Here is a 19,452-nt window from a genome sequence, read left to right on the forward strand (position 1 = left end):
CGGCATGTGGGATCTTCCCAGACCGGGGCACGAACCCGTGTCTCCTGCATCGGCAGGCGGACTCTCAACCACTGCGCCACCAGGGAAGCCCCCGATATATTCTTTTCCTATTAATAACAAGGAAAATAAATGAGCTACTAAATTTATTGTATCTCGGTCCTTTATAGGAGGATAATATATAGGACTCATTTCACCAGTTTGGCGCCAATTATGTTACTAGCTTTAAAACAATAAGCAGGTTGAAGAAAAGCTCACTAACAGGCAGGACAATCTTCCTGCAGTCATTATTATTTCCAAAATTCATCATTTATTTACTGTTAGGAAAACAAAAGAAAGCGTTTTGGGGGTTTTTTTTTTTTTTGCCAAACTGCTCAGAAACGCTAGAACATTTCATTGAAAATCAGAAACATCTTTAGGCAATATTCTTTTCATTCTATGTATATAGTTTTTCGGTTTCCCAAGAGAAAGGTAGAGGAAACATTTGACAGTATTCTCCTTAAGGGAGAAACTTGCTTTAATATTTACTTCTCATCAAATATTAATAATTTCTCACTTTAAAAAAGATAGAACATTAAAAGTAAAATAACTTGCTATGAAGAGAGTTGTCAGGAGAGATAAGAATTAATTTAATGCTGCCTTTCCATAGTACTCTGTTTTGACAAAACAACTTTCTGCATGGTTTAAATTGACATATACAGAGTCTTATCAGGGGGAGGCAGTGTGACTTGCAATTTCCTAAAGATAAAAAGTATGGTAAGAAAAAAATTCTAAGCACCAAAATACTTAATGGAATTATTTTAAATGGTATACCTTCCCAAGATTAGTTTCTTATGAGACATGAAGTTCTGAGTTTTAACACCATAACCAAAAGGCATCCGCTACCTATTTGCTTAAATAATACTATACTAGCACCTCAAAAAAAGGTGAGAATTTGGAAAAGCACGGATATTATAGGAAACAAGGATGATGGTGAAAATGGGTAGTAATTTTCGGCATCAAAACGTATAAGGAAATAATCAGTATTAAAGTAGAAAACCATTTGTCATAACATAATGGTAATCTTCACATTTGAATGTACATTAGAAGAAAATGCTCTTCCAATGGAGGCACTGTGTTAAAAGTGTTTCAAGAAACTTCCTGGGACTTCCTTGGCGGTCCAGTGGTAAAGAATCCGCCTTGTAATGCAGGGAGACATGGGTTCGACCCCTGGTCAGGGAACTAAGATCCCATATGCCGTGGGGCAACTAAGCCCGAGCGCCACAACTACAGAGCCCATGCGCCCTGGAGCCTGTGTGCCACAACTAGAGAAGAGAAAACCCGCATGCCACAACTAGAAAGAAGCCAGCGCACCACAATGGAAGATCCCATGTGCCGCAACTAAGAACCGACGCAGCCAAAAAAAAAAAAAAACTAAAAAAAAAAAACTTCCCATTTTAGAAAAGATTCAGCTAATAGTACCCAATAGGCTTACTTCTAAATGCCCTTTAAAAACGGACATGGATTCACAAAAATGCAAAAATCTATGACAATTCTGGAAATCAGGGGAAAGGGATCAAGCATTTGCAAGAATCTGGGAAAAATTTCCACATTAAGATAGAGGAAGCTAATTTGAAAGAACAGTGTTGTGGTCACCTTGCCTAAAAACAAAACAGCACAACCCATTAGTAAATAAGCATAGAAAGGTTCAGCTGTGGCCCCTCTGTTAATTTCTAGCTCACTAGAAATTAATTAATTAATTAATTTCAGAGCTTTCACTCCATACAGAAAACATGTAAACACCACGTTAGCATTTTCAGAGATGGTTAAGAATCCTGACCACCCATCAGTTCAGGGAAGGTTGGTATAATACCAGGTATGGTCCTAAAGTCAGCAAAACAGTAAAAAACTGGTACAGTCCAAATGACCCTTGAAAATTCTCCAAGTAAGGCTTCATGGAGATGAACATACTACCTCTCTACGAGTCAAACACAATCAGTGTCTTCTCTAGCATTAGAAGCCAGAAGACATGGCTGGCTTGTGCCTGAGAATAACGTTGTTTGAACAATCAATATCCTGGATCACACACAGCATTTTAAGATGACAGATAATGGGAACTGAACCAAACAGAATAGACTCCTTTTATCCTCCTTTCAGGGCATATGCTTTATAGGTGGAATTCCAAGTAGAGTCCACTGCCACTACCTCCCCAGTTTCTCTCTTCTTCTCACTCTGTCTGGGACATATAGCTAAATTAATGTAAGCTGAGTGTGCAAAAGATATGATGACTCCACTGACTGTCCCTTCCCGAGTTAGTCCAGTTGCATTTTTGTGAATCCATTTGCGTTTTTAAAGGGAATTTAGAAGTAATTCAAACACTTCTTCCCAAAACCCTGTGGCCAGAGGTAGAGGGGTAAGACACATCTGGTGGCACGGCACTCTGGGATATGCAGTCACCTAACGTGATATATTTTAATGGTAACTAAAGCAGGATGAGTTCTGGTAGCAGTGGATATTGTGGGATATTTCAGTGTTTTTCAAAGTACAACCCACAGACCATCTATGTGCTTGTTATAGAGAGATTTTTGTGCTTTACTCTAAATCCATTGAACCTGCAGGGAGTGATTCAGTGATTCTCCAGAAGAACTCACAAAAGCTCTTATACTCATGTTTATCATTTATTACAGCAAATGATACAGATTAAAATTAGCAAAGAAGAAAGGCACAGAGGGCTGAATTCAGGAGAGCACAAGTGTGAGATTCCAGTTGTCCTCGTCCAATGGAGTCATACAGATACTGCTTAATTCTCCCAGTGACAACACGTTCAAAGTACTGCTAACTAGGGAGGCTCGCCTGAGCCATAGTGTAGTAGAGTCAGGCATGTTGGCATGGAGTGCCCACGTGATGGACCTTAGTTTCTCAGTCTCCAGCACCTCCAGAGGTGAAACTGGTGGCCCAAGGCCACCACCATAAAGAACACTGTTAGCATAAACTATCTGACATGGGGGAAAGAGGGAGGAGGAAAAGGAAAAAGAGGGATAATTGTCCAAATAGACATCAAGGCTTGTTATGAAACTATAATAATAAGACAGTGTGGGTTTGGAATAGGAATAGATAACCGAGAAAATTTACATATACATGAAAATTTGATTTATGACAGAGTTTTGTCATTGCAGATCAACAGGGAAAGGAGAAGGTTTTTTTCCTATAAATCTTGCTGAATCAATTGGTCATCTATATGAACCAAACAATGACAATAGATCCCTATGTTCCACCACCAACAAGAATCATTTCCGAGTGGGTTAAATGCGTAGACAGAATTTAAAACTTTTTATAAAAAAAATTATTAAAATATCTATAAAGCCTTGATATTTGGAAGAATTTCTTAGGCAAGACATGAAAGACATTGCTTAGGCTAATCATAAAAGAAGAAACTAGTAAACTCAGGTACAGTAAAATTAATAACTGTTATTTATGAAAAGATAGCATCATACAGGAGAAAGACTAACCTCTAAGCAGACAAAAAGATACACTGTGGATTAGTATCAAGATATATGAGGAACTTCTATAAATCAACAAGAGAAAAAGATAAAGAACCGGTAGTAAATTGGGCAACCTATAGAAAGAGCATTATATCAAAAAAAGAAAGAAAGAAAGAAAAATAATGGCAAACAAATATATGAAAATATGTTCAACATTCTTATTAAACAATAATATGCAAATTAAGACCACTGAGATAATTCTATTTACCCTAGATTGATGAAAATTAAATCTGATAATAACATGTGTTGGCAAGAATATAAAATAATGGGAACTAAACTACTGCTAATGAAAGAACTACCACTTTGGAAGACAATTTGGATACTCACATATGCCATGACCCAGCAATTCTGCTCATAGATCCCTCGAGATCTCTTGTACATGTGTGCCAGGAGAAATAAACAAGAATGTTCATAGTAGCACTATTTATAAGAGCAAAAAACTTAATGTATTCCAAATGTTCATTGACAAGGAAATAAATTTTGGCATATTTATAGGATGAACAGTAAACTATAGTTAAAATGAAAGAATTGTAGCCTATGTAACAACATGGATGAATCTTGATATTTCTAACATGGGGTGGCAAAAAACAAATTACATAGGATTATATATAATGTGATGTCATCACTATATAGCTAAAAAAATAAGCCTAACTAACCAATATATTGTTAGGGATATCTCTCTCTCTCTCTCTCCCTCTCTCTCTCTCTCTATATATATATACATAACAACTGTAATACAACCATTCACTTTTACAAAATGAAAGAACATAAAAAAAGTATAAATTATTATCTATGATAGGTGAGAAGGCAGGAGGGTGAGAGAAGGAAGAAACATACAGGTAAATGCAAAGCGTTGTTTTATTTCTTGAGTAAGGTGATAAGTTCATGTGTAATGATTTTGTTTTTATGATTCATAACTTCAGTTGTATATGTATTATCAAATGTTCTATGATACAATACTTTATTTGCAACTGTAAAAAGAGGAGGCTCAGAAGAGAACTGGGGACAGGATATCGAGATGGATTTTTTTTTTTTTTTTTTGCTATAAAGGGGAGCAGAAAAATGGAGCAAAAACTGGGGTTTATGAGGTCAAGGGAAAGTTTTGTTTTAAGATGGGAGATATTACAGAATATTTATAAGTCAATGGGAATAAGCCAGTTGAGAGGGGAAAACTGATGGTTTCAGAAGTAAAATCCTTAAGTAGATTAGAGGTGAAGAGATCCAGTGAACTGGTGAGAAGATTGGGAAATTGACACTATAAAAGAAGTACAGGCAGAAGATGTGGGTATGGCTGCAGGTAAATCGCTAGAGGGAGGGGTGTTAAGTTCTCTTCTGATTTATGTCCATTTCTTATGTGAAATAAGAATGAAGATCATTAGAAGAGAGTGAGGAAGTGTAGAGGGTGATGGGGAATTAAAATAAAAGAAGGTGTGGGAGAGTTATCTTGCCAGTTATCTTGACCAGTCATTGTGTTTTTCTTGTCAATTCCAGCTGCTCTGCTACAGAAACAAAACTGCATTTGACAAAAAGTGGAATTATTCCATAGGAAGTACAATTTTTTAAAAAAGAGAGGGCAAGGAGAAACGTGAATTCAAAAGTGTTAATTAAACTAATGGACTATGGAATGTAAAATACGTAATGAGATAAGTGAGGACCTAGAGAATGATGATGGACATAAAAGCTGGCAGGTTAATGGGTTGGAGAGCTCTGGAGGTACCTAAGACTTGTTTATTCAATAAATGATATTGGAATAACTAGCCATTGCAAGGGGGTAGTAGAATCCCTAATCCACCCCTCACACCAAAATAAGTTCTAAGTGATATGAAAACCTAAAATTTAACAATATACATCAATAAAAATGCATATATACATAACAGCTATAATTTCAATTTGAAAAAGACCTTCTAAGCATGTCATTGAAGGAAATGTTTGATAAATATGACTAGAGGAAAACTAAAAACTACTGTATTGCAAAAATATGCAAATATGTGTATATAATTCTTACCAATCAATATCAGAAAAAGTATAGCCAGATAGAAAATTAATCAAAAGATATATGTAAGCAATATATAAAAGAAGAAATACAAAAAGTTAGAAATATTTGAAAAGATATTCAACCCCACTAGAAAGGTAAGAAATAGAAATTAAATTTAAAAGCAAATTAAATAGGTAAATGATAAACTGGGGAAAATATCATATATATATTAGAACGCTTCCAAATGAAAACTAAGAAAGCTACCAGAAATGTACCAAAAATGTAACTAATTTGCAAAAGAAGAAATATAATTAGATAAGATGTTTATGGAAAATATTTAACCTCATTATTTGTCAATCAATACACATTCAAACAATTAGTTATTCATTTATCAAATTTGGAAAGACTTCTTTTTAATGAAGATTCCATGCCTGTAAAGCTGTGGAAAATGGGCACTCCCATGCATTGCTGATTAATTATTATATGTTATATAATTAGGCTGATATATTGTGATTTGATAACAAGGTCAAATTTTTATATAACCTTTGACCCAGTAATTCTACTTTCAACTTTAACCTTAGGAAATAAACATGGATGTGAGTAAAGAGGTATCTGTAATCAGCATTGTGTGTAAGGGGCAGGCAGGTGGGATGGGGGCAGGGGTGAAGGGAGAATGTAAGAAATCCTGGAGGCCAAAACTACCCTCCTCCTCAAAAAAAGAAAAACATATAAAATAAATAAGTTAGGTGCATCAATGGAATGGAAAAGTCTGAAGCCATAAAACTGATGATATAGAAGAATATTCAATGACATGGAGAAAAGTTTACAATATGTTGTGAATTTGAAAAATCAGATTATATTATATAATATGGTCTAATTTTAGTTTTATAAAAGATATACACACAGGAAAAGAACTGGAAAAGCATAAGCAAATGATAAGTGTGATTATTTATGGATGCTGGGAGTAGTATGAAACATTTTAAATTTTCTTTACATTTTTCTCTGTTTTCACATTTTTATAAAATAATATTGTTCTAGGAAGAAAATACAGCTATTATCATTATAAATTAATGAATATAGCTTCTTTTTCTTCTTCCCCTTATTCATAACCACGGTAGAAGTAATATTAAAAGTGTGTTCCAGATTTTTTGCCCCCCCAAAAATACATAGGTCTTCTATGGCTGAGTACTCCAAGTTAATATTCCATTATGATAAAATAAATCCATACAGGATTTAGTTGTGTGAAAATGCTGCCTTGTTGTGATAGACCCTCATTGAAAGAATAGTTATATGCTTGAGAAGATGGACTGGCTTTTCAAACACAAGATAGGCAGAGATTCTGGAAAGTGTAAAAGTCTTCTCTCAAGATCAGTTACATAATAATTCTTCCTTTTTAACTGTACTCCATGTAGGAATAAATAAAGAGCATCAGACATCCATTTGATTGCACGTACTTAGGAAATTGTAATGATGATGTCTTTATAGTTATTTCATTCTACTGACTTACCATGTACTCAGAAAACATTTTCAGATAAAAGTCTGTTTGGGAACACTGAGGCAAAGCCCCAAATATTTCAAACCTATTCTATTTTACATCCATATCTTAAATATACTTGGAGAAATTAAACCTTAGAGATTCTTACATATACATAGAGGTTGTAGTCCAAATGGATTAAACCTTTTCTCAGGCAACATGTCTGCTTTATTCAGGGATAAATTAGTTGTAAATATGTAATTATCACCACGAAAATCCTAATAGCAAATAAAATGCAACATATTTCATATTAATCACAGTCCTCCCTGGTAATAGCAAAAAAAAGAGATTTTCAGAAACTTTCAAGCATCTGGCAAGTATGTGTGGGGCGGCAGACAGAAGAGGTAAGAGGAGTGGATGTAGAAATGGAATGTACTTCTTCAAAACTAACCTCTTGTCAAACCTCAAAAAAGAAGAAAAGGAGAAGCAAAAAGAATTTTCGTCTATTTTAAAAAGATAGTATTCACAGTAGACAAACAAAATAATGATAGTATCACAATTCCTGATGTCAGCGCCCTTCAAACAACACAAACCTTTTCTCTTGTGAAAAAGGAATTAATGAATACACAGAGGTGGATTCAATGATGCCGACTCACTAAAAGAATGTGTCTTGATGATTATCAAATTCTAAGCATAATATTGAAGTTGCTGAACTATGAAAATGCAGAGAATCCAAATACATACTAATTCATCAGGAGCAAAATTTTTAAACTCAACATTTTAAATGTGCTTGTATTTTTTAAAGTTTTAAATTAAATCAACCATATAATTTTTAATGCAAACAATTTTCTGAACACATGATATCAATAGTAAATTTAGACATCTTCCTTTGGAGTGGCTTTTCTACTAATGCTGTATTGACTGACTTAGAATTTTTCAAATTCAAAACAAGTGATGAGATTTTAATTTTTCATCAGCAAATATTAGGATATTTGAGATTTTGTTGAGCATGGGAGCCTCTCTTTAACGCCATAGCTCTGTTTTCTAACAGGCAAGCCCAATTCATCACATAAGAAAATGAAACTTTTTAAATAGGACCAAATTCCGTCCTCATTTTTCATTTGACCCCATAGAGTAAACAGTATTATAATGAAGACATGATGTTTTTCCATGTTTGACATGCAGCATTGTTTAGAATCCAGTGTGTGTGTGTGTGTGTGTGCGCGCGCGCGCGCATGTGTGTGTGTGTGTATGTTAAAGACAATCATTCACTAGGTGATTTTAAAATCAAATATACACTTACCTGTCCAGGATTCGTAAGGCAGAAAGGTGACTAGAATCATTGAAGACCCTCTAGATATAAAAGCTGACTCTCTGTTTTCATGGAGATACTAGAGAGTTTTAGGTGCTTAAGGATGGCTCCTCAAGAACTCATCCCTAATTTATCCAATCATTAAACACTTCCTGAAATGTATGTTCCTTCAGCACTCAAAAAACAGTTTCTATTACAATGTTTGTTAATTCTTTCTGCAAATATGTGTTAAATGCTTGTGACGTATATGGGAAGCAGTAGGGCACAGAGGTTAGAACACAGGCCTGGACTTCAGACGGACTGATGTGTGACTCAGCCCAGCCACTTGGAGTCTTGTGACTTTGGTTAAGTTGCTCAACCTCCCTAACCTTTGTTTTATTCACTTGTAAAGTGGGATAATAATAAGTATATTCCTATACACTGTTTATTTTAAATATTACTTGAAAGAGTAAATAAAATAATAAATTTAAAGCTCTTAGCTCAAGAATTAAGAGCTTATTCAGCGTTGGTAAATATTAATATTATCTATTATTATTTATTCTACTACTACTACTATCCTGTACTTAGTTTACTAACGAGAAAACCAAAGATATAGAATAACCATAGCCGATCCTACCTGATCTCTTAGTCTTAAAGGAGAACATAACATACACAGATGAAATGTTAAGTAACCACCCAAGTACCCCATATGAGTCTGTAAGATGTAGGAACGTGAGGCTCACAGGTGGTAGTACAGCGTGATGGTTATGGCTGTAAATTCTGCCAGAGTCAGTTCCTTCTGTTCAAATCCTTATTCTAACACTGACCAACTGTGTCACCCAAGGCTAGTTATTTAACCTCTCTGTGCCTCTGTTTCCTCAAATGTAAAGTGAAATAATAAGAGGACATCCCTTAGAGGGTCACTGGGAGGATTAAATGAAGTAAAGCACTTGTGAGAGTGCCTGGCCCAAAGTGTTTACTAAATGTTAGTGACCATTACACACTTCTTGGTATACAGCCCAAGACCTAGCAGAGTGATGTGCAACAAATATTTGTTGATTTGCTAGAAGTAATGGTATGAATACCAGACTACAGCCCTGTGACTAGAGTGTCATTAATTTGTAACTGAAGGGGAAAGAGTCATTGTGGGCTATGGAAGTAAAATGAATGCTCCTACAGATAGCCAATTTCTTCCCTTTTCCCACTAAGACAAGAAGTAAACTGAAAGTTTAAGGAAAGGAAGAAGAACATATTGATTGCAGCTATAAAGCAGTATATAAGGTAATATGATAAACTAAATGTAATCCATTGACATTGGGCATCTCTGCCCCTGGACTTTCTGATTTGACTAAATCTGGTGGTAGAGTCCCCCAGAGTTCTGGAACTCCAAGTACATTTACTCAGTGTTCTTCAAACTGTATCCATTGTCCTGTGACATGTTCATCACTATTCCATGGGGAAAGTAAAAGGATGGGTGTTTTCCACGGTCAAATAGCTTTGGGAAACACTGATAAACACAGTTAAGTAGGTTTTTCAGAGGTTTTTTATGTATGAATCTCTAGGAGAGAATAAGATGCAAATACAGCACTTCCCCCAATGTATTCAACTGTGGAACTCTTTTCTCATAGAAAACCTATCATCATTTTCTATTACGCAGAAGGGAGGTGGGGAAATGCTGCTTTAATTGGAAGGAAAAATCTTATCAGCAAAATAACAAGTAATATGGAAGATATTTACATATTTGGGGGAAAAAGGGAGAATTAATGTTTTGAATACCCATGAAATGCCAGAAACTTAAATGACAACTTAAATAATCCTTGCAGGGACTGCATTATGTTTTATCACCAAGATTTTACAGATGAAGAATTTGAAGCTCAAAGATTAAAATAAAGTCACACAGCTATTGTAGTAAGGGGAAGGGGTGCCTGTTTTCATTAATTGAAATACTTCTTAAATATATGGAATTGCAAACTGGAAGAAGGAAGACTGACAGAGAAAGGTAACTCCAGGACAAGTATGCACAACTTCCATTTTTTTCTTTTCATCATTTCACCCCCAAAATATGTTAACTGAAATCCACTGAGAATAAGATGGGGAAAGTAGTAAGTCTTAATACAAGAAGTACAGAGCAAATACAAATTGCTCTAAGACAAAGCACAAGATGCCACAGAAAATACTATGTTCTTTTCACATTTTAGGACCACAATTCCTTTACCCTCCACTGAGTAATTTTCATAGCAGATACATAAATAGTGAGTCAGTATTTCAGTGGTCCTGGTTTCCTTTGAATAGAGAACCAGTAAAACTAACACAAACACATTTTTAAAACTCCGTAGTTTAAAAGAGGGACTGGGTTGTGGAATCTGCCTTGAACATTTTTTCATATATATATATATATATATATATACACACACACACATATGTATCATATATATGTGTGCATATATGTGATACATATGTATCATATATGTGTGTAAGGGATTGGGTTGTGGAATCTGCCTTGAACATTTTTTCATATATATATATATATATATATATATATATACACACACACACACACACACACATATGTATCATATATGTGTGTGCATATATGTGATACATATGTATCATATATGTGTGTATATACACACATATGTATCATATATGTGTGTGTATATATATACACACACAGGTAATTAGTACTATTGTTCACTGAAGAAGAATATCTTCCAACTGTGCCCACCAAGGTAACCTAACAAGTTATTTTTATAACTTGGATATAGTTTTATTATTGGATCAGAGGGCCTGACACAGATGAATGATTTTCTGAGAGACTACCACACCATCTGTCTGGAATAAGAACATGCAAAGGAACTTCGGTAACCCTGTACTGTAGATTCCTTCCCTTCAGGAAACCTCAAATCTCAAAGGTGTAGGGCCAAGGGCAATACAATTGCCAGGTTTTGGCCAATGGACCGCTTTTGCAATACTCTGGGACACTAGGGTCAGACAACATTATTTTTCATATGCAACACTAATAATGTAATTTATGACTCAAAAGAAGGTCACCTCTCCGAGTCAGTGACTATTACCTAATTGCTTGAAGGATTTTTCCAGACAGGTGGTCTGGAAATATTTTACTTATTGACGTCTCTGAACTTTTCAAATCTTTTGCCTCCTAGATATCTTGGAGAAAGTGAGACAACGCCACACACCTTGTAGTTTTGAGAGCATTTCCCCAAATAGAACATTGTCTTACTTGATCCTCAAAGTAACCTCAAAAGTAGGTAAGGCGGGTACTTTCATTCCCATTTTAAAGATGTATAAACCGAGGTTTATGCAGTCACAATGAAGGACTCCCAGGGTCGAGTCCAGCACTCTTAGTGTGACAGCCTTGGGACTCAGCGTGCAGGAACTGGGAAGCCAAGTGGAATTATCACTGAGAACTGCATCTCAGAAAATCTTTTGGTTTCTTTGCCTACATTTCATAGATACTCTTCTCAGACAATCAAATTTATACCATGGCCACAATATACAAACGTTCTGACCAAAAAGTCATGGTCGTGTATCTACAGAGTAGATAATCTTATAAAAAGTGTTTACTTTTTCCTTTTTTCTTCTTTTGTGAAATAGCCTGAAAACAGCTCCCCCTTGCCGTCCTTCCAAGCGTATCTTCACCAAAGTTTAAAGGCAGAGCTAAGGGAGAGAGTTAGTAATCCTGCCCGTCTCGTGCACCGCAGCTGGGCTCCAGCTGTCCAGAGTAACTAATTAATAGGTAGGTGGTCTTGTTTCTCTTTGCTTCAGCGGGTCTCTTTTCTGCCTGGAGGTTGCCTCTTTCTCACCCACCAGCACAAGGAACCTGGCGGCTTTTCGCTCCGGTGTCCTGGGCAGCGCTGCCTGGGCTGCCGCTCTGCAGCAGCGGCTCTTCGTCCAGCCGAGGAGATGTCCCCACGATTCAGGAGTAACCAGACGAAGTCCCCACAGACTACTGTGGCCCAAATCCCGCCCATCCCAGCTGTGGGAATCAGGCTTTTCCTGGAGAAAACCCCAGGAATCAAGTTTAGAGAAAACTCCTTGAGTCCCACCCCCCGCCCAACACGCTCCCAGCCCCGGGGGAAACTGGAAAACCAGGAGACGTTCCTTTTCCCCGCTGTAGATAAGTGCACTGTACAGGCAGCCGCTGGGACTGCCAGCGCGTCCTTCCGGTCCGCGGACGCGGGCAGGGTAACAAACAGCAGGCATCGAAGTTACCGGGAAGAGAGCGCCCTTTAGGTCACCCAGTTGTTACCCTACAGAGGAGGGTGGAGAGGAGCGGGGTTGGTGTGAGCCAAGTTGCCCTGAGAATAAAATTAGACTGGCTTCCCCGGGATGGGCGGACTCGCTGCGGAGGGAGACACCCAAGCTGAAGCAGGTGGGCACACGCGCCAAGTTCAGCATCAAGAGCACGCGCGCGAGCGGTGGACTCGGGATTTCTGGGTATCATGCTGACAGCGTCTGTTGAAGTCAAATGCGGGGGTTAAGGTGACCCCTGAGGGAGGCTAGAGGAAATGATGGTAAACCCTGAAAAAGCATGACATGTCCAGATCTCCAAGGTTTTTTTTTTAGAAGAGAAGAGAGGGAAAGCGCCACGGTCAACCCCCTATTACGCCAAGTAATCCGCGAGTTCCCAGCCCCACCCCTGCAGCAGCGAGGCAAAGAGGACATATCACCGACGTAGGGAGGGGGAAAAAAGAAAACCCCCAGGGGAGAGGGAAGGGAGGCAGCGAGTGTAGGCACCGAGCAGTCTCCAACCACTGGGGCGAGAGGGAGCGCGATCTGGGGAAACAAACTCCACATCAATAATTTGAGTTTGGAGCCCAGTGCTTTCAGAGACTCGGAGCGCACCTCCCCAGCTTCGCCCGAGTTGAGACAGGGCAGCGCTGGCAAAGGGGCGGGCAATTCGACCGAGAGCGGCCGAGCTAGCTGGTGGGACACGCTGCGCCGGGAGACACCCGCAAGAGAGCGAGCAGAGCCCGGCTCGCGGTGAGCGCTGCAACGAGGGAGCGCACCGCGCGAGCAGGCGGGAAGGGAGCGGGCCTCCGCCGAGGCCGAGGAGGCGCTGTATGGACAGCATGAGTTTCTCCGGGAGCCCCGGCGCGGGGCCCGCGGGCAACTCCAGCCCATGGTGGCCTCTGGCCGCCAGCGGTGCCAACACCAGCGGGGAAGCGGAGGCGCTCGGGAAAGACGACAGCCCGCTGGCGGACGAGCGCAACGAGGAGCTGGCCAAGCTGGAGATCGCCGTGCTGGCCGTGATTTTCGTGGTGGCCGTGCTGGGTAACAGCAGTGTGCTGCTGGCGCTGCACCGCACGCCTCGCAAGACGTCCCGCATGCACCTCTTCATCCGCCACCTCAGCCTGGCCGACCTGGCCGTCGCTCTCTTCCAGGTGCTGCCTCAGCTGTGCTGGGACATCACCTACCGTTTCCGCGGACCCGACGGGCTCTGCCGCGTGGTGAAGCACCTGCAGGTGTTCGCCATGTTCGCATCGGCTTACATGCTGGTGGTCATGACCGCCGACCGCTACATCGCCGTGTGCCACCCGCTGAAGACGCTGCAGCAGCCGGCGCGCCGCTCGCGCCTCATGATCGCCGCCGCCTGGGTGCTGAGCTTCGTGCTGAGCACTCCACAGTACTTCGTCTTCTCCGTGGTCGAAGTGAGCAATGTCACCAAGGCCTACGACTGCTGGGCCAACTTCATCCAGCCCTGGGGTCTCCCCGCCTACGTGACCTGGATGACCGGCAGCATCTTCGTGGCGCCCGTGGTCAGCCTGAGCACCTGCTACGGCTTCATCTGCTACCAAATCTGGCGCAACGTCCGCGGAAAGGCTGCGGTGCGCCAGGGCAAGGGCGCCCGCGCGGAGGGCGCAGGTGGCGCCTTCCACCAGGGGCTCCTGCTCGCGCCGCGTGTCAGCAGCGTAAAGACAATTTCCCGCGCCAAGATCCGCACGGTAAAGATGACCTTCGTGATCGTGACGGCTTACATCGTTTGCTGGGCGCCCTTCTTCATCATCCAGATGTGGTCTGTCTGGGATAAGAATTTCCCCTGGGTCGGTAGGTGTCGCGGGACGATGGAGTAAGAGGTGCACAGATGGGGTCTGTGTGCTTGGGGGGGCAGGGGGGGGAGGGAGAGAGTTCCTTTGCATAATATCCTCTAGGACAATAATTTTTTAACTTCGTGCATGAGAATCACATCTTGTGCGGAACTGTTGAAAGCCAAAGTCGTGGGGTCCCCACCCCAGACGTTTTGATTCAGTAGATCTGGAATGGGGCCCAGGAATCTGCATTTATAACGAGCTCCTAAGACCACAAATCCAGAAAACTGTGCCCTAGAGTCAGCCGCACAATTACAGAACAGAATAATGACTTTTTGCCAAAGCACTAACCACTGTGTTAATACCCTGCTTTCAAGTCTGTTGGATTCAGAGAAACATGTATACTGTCACAACTGCTTTTTGCTAGTTTGTGAAAAGTATCGCAATGTAAAATTTTTGTAGAAATGCCCCAAAGTAAGGGTAAAACGGACATATTTTTAATCTGAAAATAGTTTTATTTATTCCTCATCCAGTCAATAAATATAATTATGCATATTATGTACCAGATTTTATGCTAGGTCCTGGGGGTATGAAGATTAAATGTGTTGAAGAAAGATTCTTAAGTCAATAATTTTAATTTGGCATTTAGCTAGTGTTCCATTTCTTATCATAATGTTTTGACTTTTTCCTACAATTACTTTAACACTTTTTTCTCCCCAGTGTTTCAAAGCAGGATTATTGATAAACTCTAAATGTGTCAGACTGATTCCTTAGTCTTTCAGCACTAACTTGACCACACAGCTGTACATCTCTCCACCGACTCTTGTAGTTTTCTGAGAATGTCCTCCGCAACTACTAGCTCGTTTGATTTTAATTCCTTCACAAACTAGGAAAACCAGCTTCACAAGAACTTACCCCCAAAAGCATTATTTAATATTGTATCTTGAAAAAAAATTTCCTCTGATAAGGAAAAAAAATTTTTTTTCACATCAAATATATTACAGAAATGTTACTGACAGCAACTGTAATTGGGAAATAGGTATCTGGGAAGAAGTGTCTCCTTTTGTTATTTGTGATATACTTTGATAGTTGTATGTACAAATTAAACACTTGAGAGTGAATTTAATTCAAACAAATAAAAGCCATGGCTATAATAGCACTGATGATGAAAAATACAACATAAATGCTATATTTCCTGTCTTGTATGACCTTGGCAGCCTCTTAAGTATTGCCAATCAAATAAAAAATTCAGCCTATTTGTTGCTTTATCAGGATTCAGACACAATTACTAAAAAATTCTTCACTTGTGCACAGGTATGTCGATGATTTCCATTCTTTCTGAATACAGTCTTGGTCACGGATCCTGATCACCTTTAAGAGTAGCATCTTAGCACAAAGTCTGATTAACTAACCTGTAATTTATTCTGGCACAACAGGAGTGAGAAGACCCAAGTTCATAATTAATAAGGGAAAATCAGTGCTTGCCTATTATTCTTATCTTTAGAAAAGGTATATTCTCTGTGCAATAGTTCTATGGTGAAAGGTTATATTTATGTAGTTTACCAGTGCAAATACACAAAAAATAGTTCAAAGGACTGTTGGAATTTCTTAATTTATCTGTTCTTCATAATATAATTTAATTGTTCAAGCCACAATCAAAGATGGTTTTCTTTTAAAATCAAACAAAGCTTCTAATTAACCAAAGAAAACAACTAAATATTGCATCTTTCAGGGACCTATTTCAACTATCCCCTTCAGTATAGATTTCTTATTACAAGAATATGTTTAATATTGAAAAATTTAAAACAACTAAACATGGTCCATAATGTCATACTTTTGCCTGAGTTATCAGGATGGATATAATTTGGTATATGTGGCTATAGCCTCTAGAAAGTTCACTGAAATGGAAGCCATTCTCTAAGTGCTGTGTTCATTAGCACACGCTAGTGCTAACACAAAGGATTCAAAACTTTATTAAGTTATTTAATATTCTTAACCTCTTGAAAGTCCCACTCATTCTACTTAAATATTTTAATAGTGGTTTAAAATCCCTGAATTAATTTCAAGGCATCTTGCTTATGAAAATATTTTACAACCAAGCAATTTCCATTCACCAACCATTTCCCTGACTGATAAACAAAATACTTTATTTTCTATATTGACCCATAACATTTTCCAGCTTTCATGAACTAACAGAAAAATGAGTTTATCCAGTGCTGTCTCTTGCATTTGACTAGTTAAATGCTCTCCCCTTATGTCTTCCATACAGAGTCGGAAAACCCGGCCACCACCATCACTGCATTACTGGCTTCCTTGAATAGTTGCTGCAATCCCTGGATATACATGTTTTTTAGTGGCCATCTCCTGCAAGACTGTATCCAAAGCTTCCCATGCTGCCAAAACATGAAGCAAACATTCAACAAAGAAGATTCTGACAGTATGAGCCGAAAACAGACTTCCTTCACTAACAACCGAAGCCCCACATATAGGACCGGCGCGTGGAAGGACTCAGCTAAATCTTCCAAGTCCATCCAATTCATTACTGTTTCATCCGGAGCATGCAGCCTGACTCCTGTAACGGACTTTTCAGCCCACTGACTGAATCCAGCTAGAGATTATTAGAACAAATATAAGATAAATCGATCTGTTGAGTACAAGACTGTGTTTCTAGTTGCATTTTCACATTGCTACAAGCAAAAGCTATGAATTGTTTTATACGGAATGTTAATAAAAACAGGCTACACTAAAATCTGCAGACCTAACCCAGAAATAACATAAGTCATATTTCTAAAGGAAAAATCATAACCACCTGGCTTTATATTTTGCTGTGGGTTTCTTTTCTTTTTATTTCTGACATAACTAAGGTTTGGTTGGTTTAGAAGTCATATAATGTAGGAGCATTATTTCTGGACAAAGTAAGCTCATCGTCAGCCTTAGGGTTTGAAAGGAATTAGAAGAGACTTCCGAGAAATTATGTTTCCGTCCAGTAAAATCAATTTATGTATCAGAAAATGCAGTCTCAAACCGTGGCCTGGAGTGGGATGGTGCCTTGGAGAGGCATGAGAGCTTGAGGCATATTGAGTAGGGGGTGCCTGTTGCAGAGTGGAAAGAGGAAAGTTCTGTTAGAAGCCATAAATCACCTCCATTTCAAAACAGTAACTTTAAAACTGGCAGTTCCCTCCTTTGGTTCCTCATGTTTTATTGGTTGTGAAAAGCATGATTACCAAGATGCTGAAGGTTAGAGAAAATGTTGTCAACTGGCCGATAATATCTTTTTCTTCCCACTGCAAAGTTGCTTTAAGGTCAGATTTGTACGACAAATACGCAATTTTATTAGAAGAGTAGAAAGGGTAGATTGGCCAAGGTATTATGTAGGCTTTCTCTAGAAAATTGTAAACATGTTTTGACCAGTGTTATAAGGTATCCTGTGCTATACTGGATATTAACACCATCATTACTTCATGTCTGAGGAATCCAGATTCATAGATATGAGCCTCCTAAAGAATGACTCAGGATACTGAATGTTCCCTCATGTTTAATTAAAAGCAACTTGGTCTTTCCTTCTGATCACCCACCCGGCGAACAGTCTCACAGTGGAGGAGAAGCAGGGCTGGGCAGGAAGAGGGCAGGGAAATAGAAAGAAAACTGCTCTGCATCTGGTCTGGCTTCCTTCGTTATTAAGTGCATGACTTTAGGCAAATGGCTTAAAAAGACATAAAGCCTCCATTTCCTAGGCTGTACAATGGCGTTGATAACACTTACCTCACAGGGTTGTTGTAAGGACGAAATGAAATCAAGTGTGTGAAAAGATTTCCCTAAACTGTCAAGTGCCGTATGAGTGTTAGCTCTTGCTTTTATTACAGTCTTTTGCCCGGGTGGGAGTCTTCAAAACTGCACAGCTTTTTCCTGTTTGCTGTTCATTAACCAGAATGTGTTGGTTTCATGTCTGGCATACAAAATCCTAAAATTTAAATATAGCGCTGCTGATTAATCGGAAAGCATCACCAACGGCCACTGTTAAGTCTAACTTCTGCCTAACCAAAGCTTTCCGATTTAAAGAGAGAATTTGCTTTCCTTTGACTGCAGGTAAATTGAAGCCAGCCAAGAGCATCAATTTCTTTCATTTCTACACAGAGGTAAATTACAACACTACTTGGCTGTTGTTACTGCATTTTTCATTAATGGAACTCAGTGGGGTTTTTTGAGCTATTCTGTCTGGCTCCTTTTCCTTCTTAGAGACCTTGCAATGATTTGAGGATACATCATAAATACTTTGCATCCCTTAGAGGAAGTAATAGCTATTTTAATAGTATTATTGTTTTTTTTTTAAACTTTGTCGATAAGAAACTGAGCACTGAATGGCACCATGAGAACCTGGGACTATCAACCTCACTCCTCTTCATTCTCTTGCCTTTCCAAATTCTCAGGCCTTTTTCTCCCTGGATTTATATGCCTAAAAAAAAAAAAAGTTTCCCAATGTTTTATAGAGATTAAGTCCTTAGGTTTTAGAATTCTGCTTTCTTAAAAATAAGAAATATGTCTCTTAAAGGGCATTGTCCAATATGAGCCATCAATTAAATTCATCAGTTCTTCATTATTTGAGTCATAGCAGCATCTCAGTATCCCTGCCCTCTGCAACGTTGTCAGCCCTTTTGACAACTTCACTTTGACAACTCAAAACTAAAGCCTCTTGGGTTGGAACAAATATGAGCCTGCTTTTTTCTAAATGCAATTCCAAAATAATAACCTCATAGTTCTTGGATAGATCGTTTCGAAACGTTGACGTGTATCTCCAAGTAAAAAAATTCGGTTTGAATCTTATTTCCAGAAACATCTCTCAAATAAGGTGCAAATGAACCTACCCAGCCATGTTTTCTCCTTTTAAATGCATCAGGACATGAGATAGTAGAAAAGGGGCTAGGGAGACACCAGAAGATCTGGCTGCTACTTCTGCACTAGGCAAGTACATGGTCTTATTCTTTGCGGTTTAGGCTGAGAAGCTTAACTTACCTAGCTGCTAAACTTTCCTAATGTTATACACCCAGGAATGGCATTTAGATCTCCCAAAACAATATTCCAAACTGGAAGAGTCCTGACCATCTATTTCAGAAGAAAGGAAATTGTAGGTGGTAAGGAAGAAGAGT

General features: G+C 39.1%; 1 protein-coding gene across 1 annotated transcript; it reads left to right on the forward strand.

The window, feature by feature from the left end:
• Positions 1 to 12,946: 12,946 nt before the first annotated feature.
• AVPR1A (arginine vasopressin receptor 1A) lies at positions 12,947 to 17,057 on the forward strand. The gene is made up of 2 exons (XM_007123483.2): positions 12,947 to 14,327; positions 16,578 to 17,057. The coding sequence occupies exons 1-2, from the start codon at positions 13,343 to 13,345 to the stop codon at positions 16,904 to 16,906; spliced, it is 1,314 nt and encodes a 437-aa protein (XP_007123545.1). The 5' UTR covers positions 12,947 to 13,342; the 3' UTR covers positions 16,907 to 17,057.
• The last annotated feature ends 2,395 nt before the right edge of the window (positions 17,058 to 19,452 follow it).

Source organism: Physeter macrocephalus, chromosome 6 (assembly GCF_002837175.3).
Source record: "Physeter macrocephalus isolate SW-GA chromosome 6, ASM283717v5, whole genome shotgun sequence".
NCBI classification, from domain to species: domain Eukaryota; kingdom Metazoa; phylum Chordata; class Mammalia; order Artiodactyla; family Physeteridae; genus Physeter; species Physeter macrocephalus.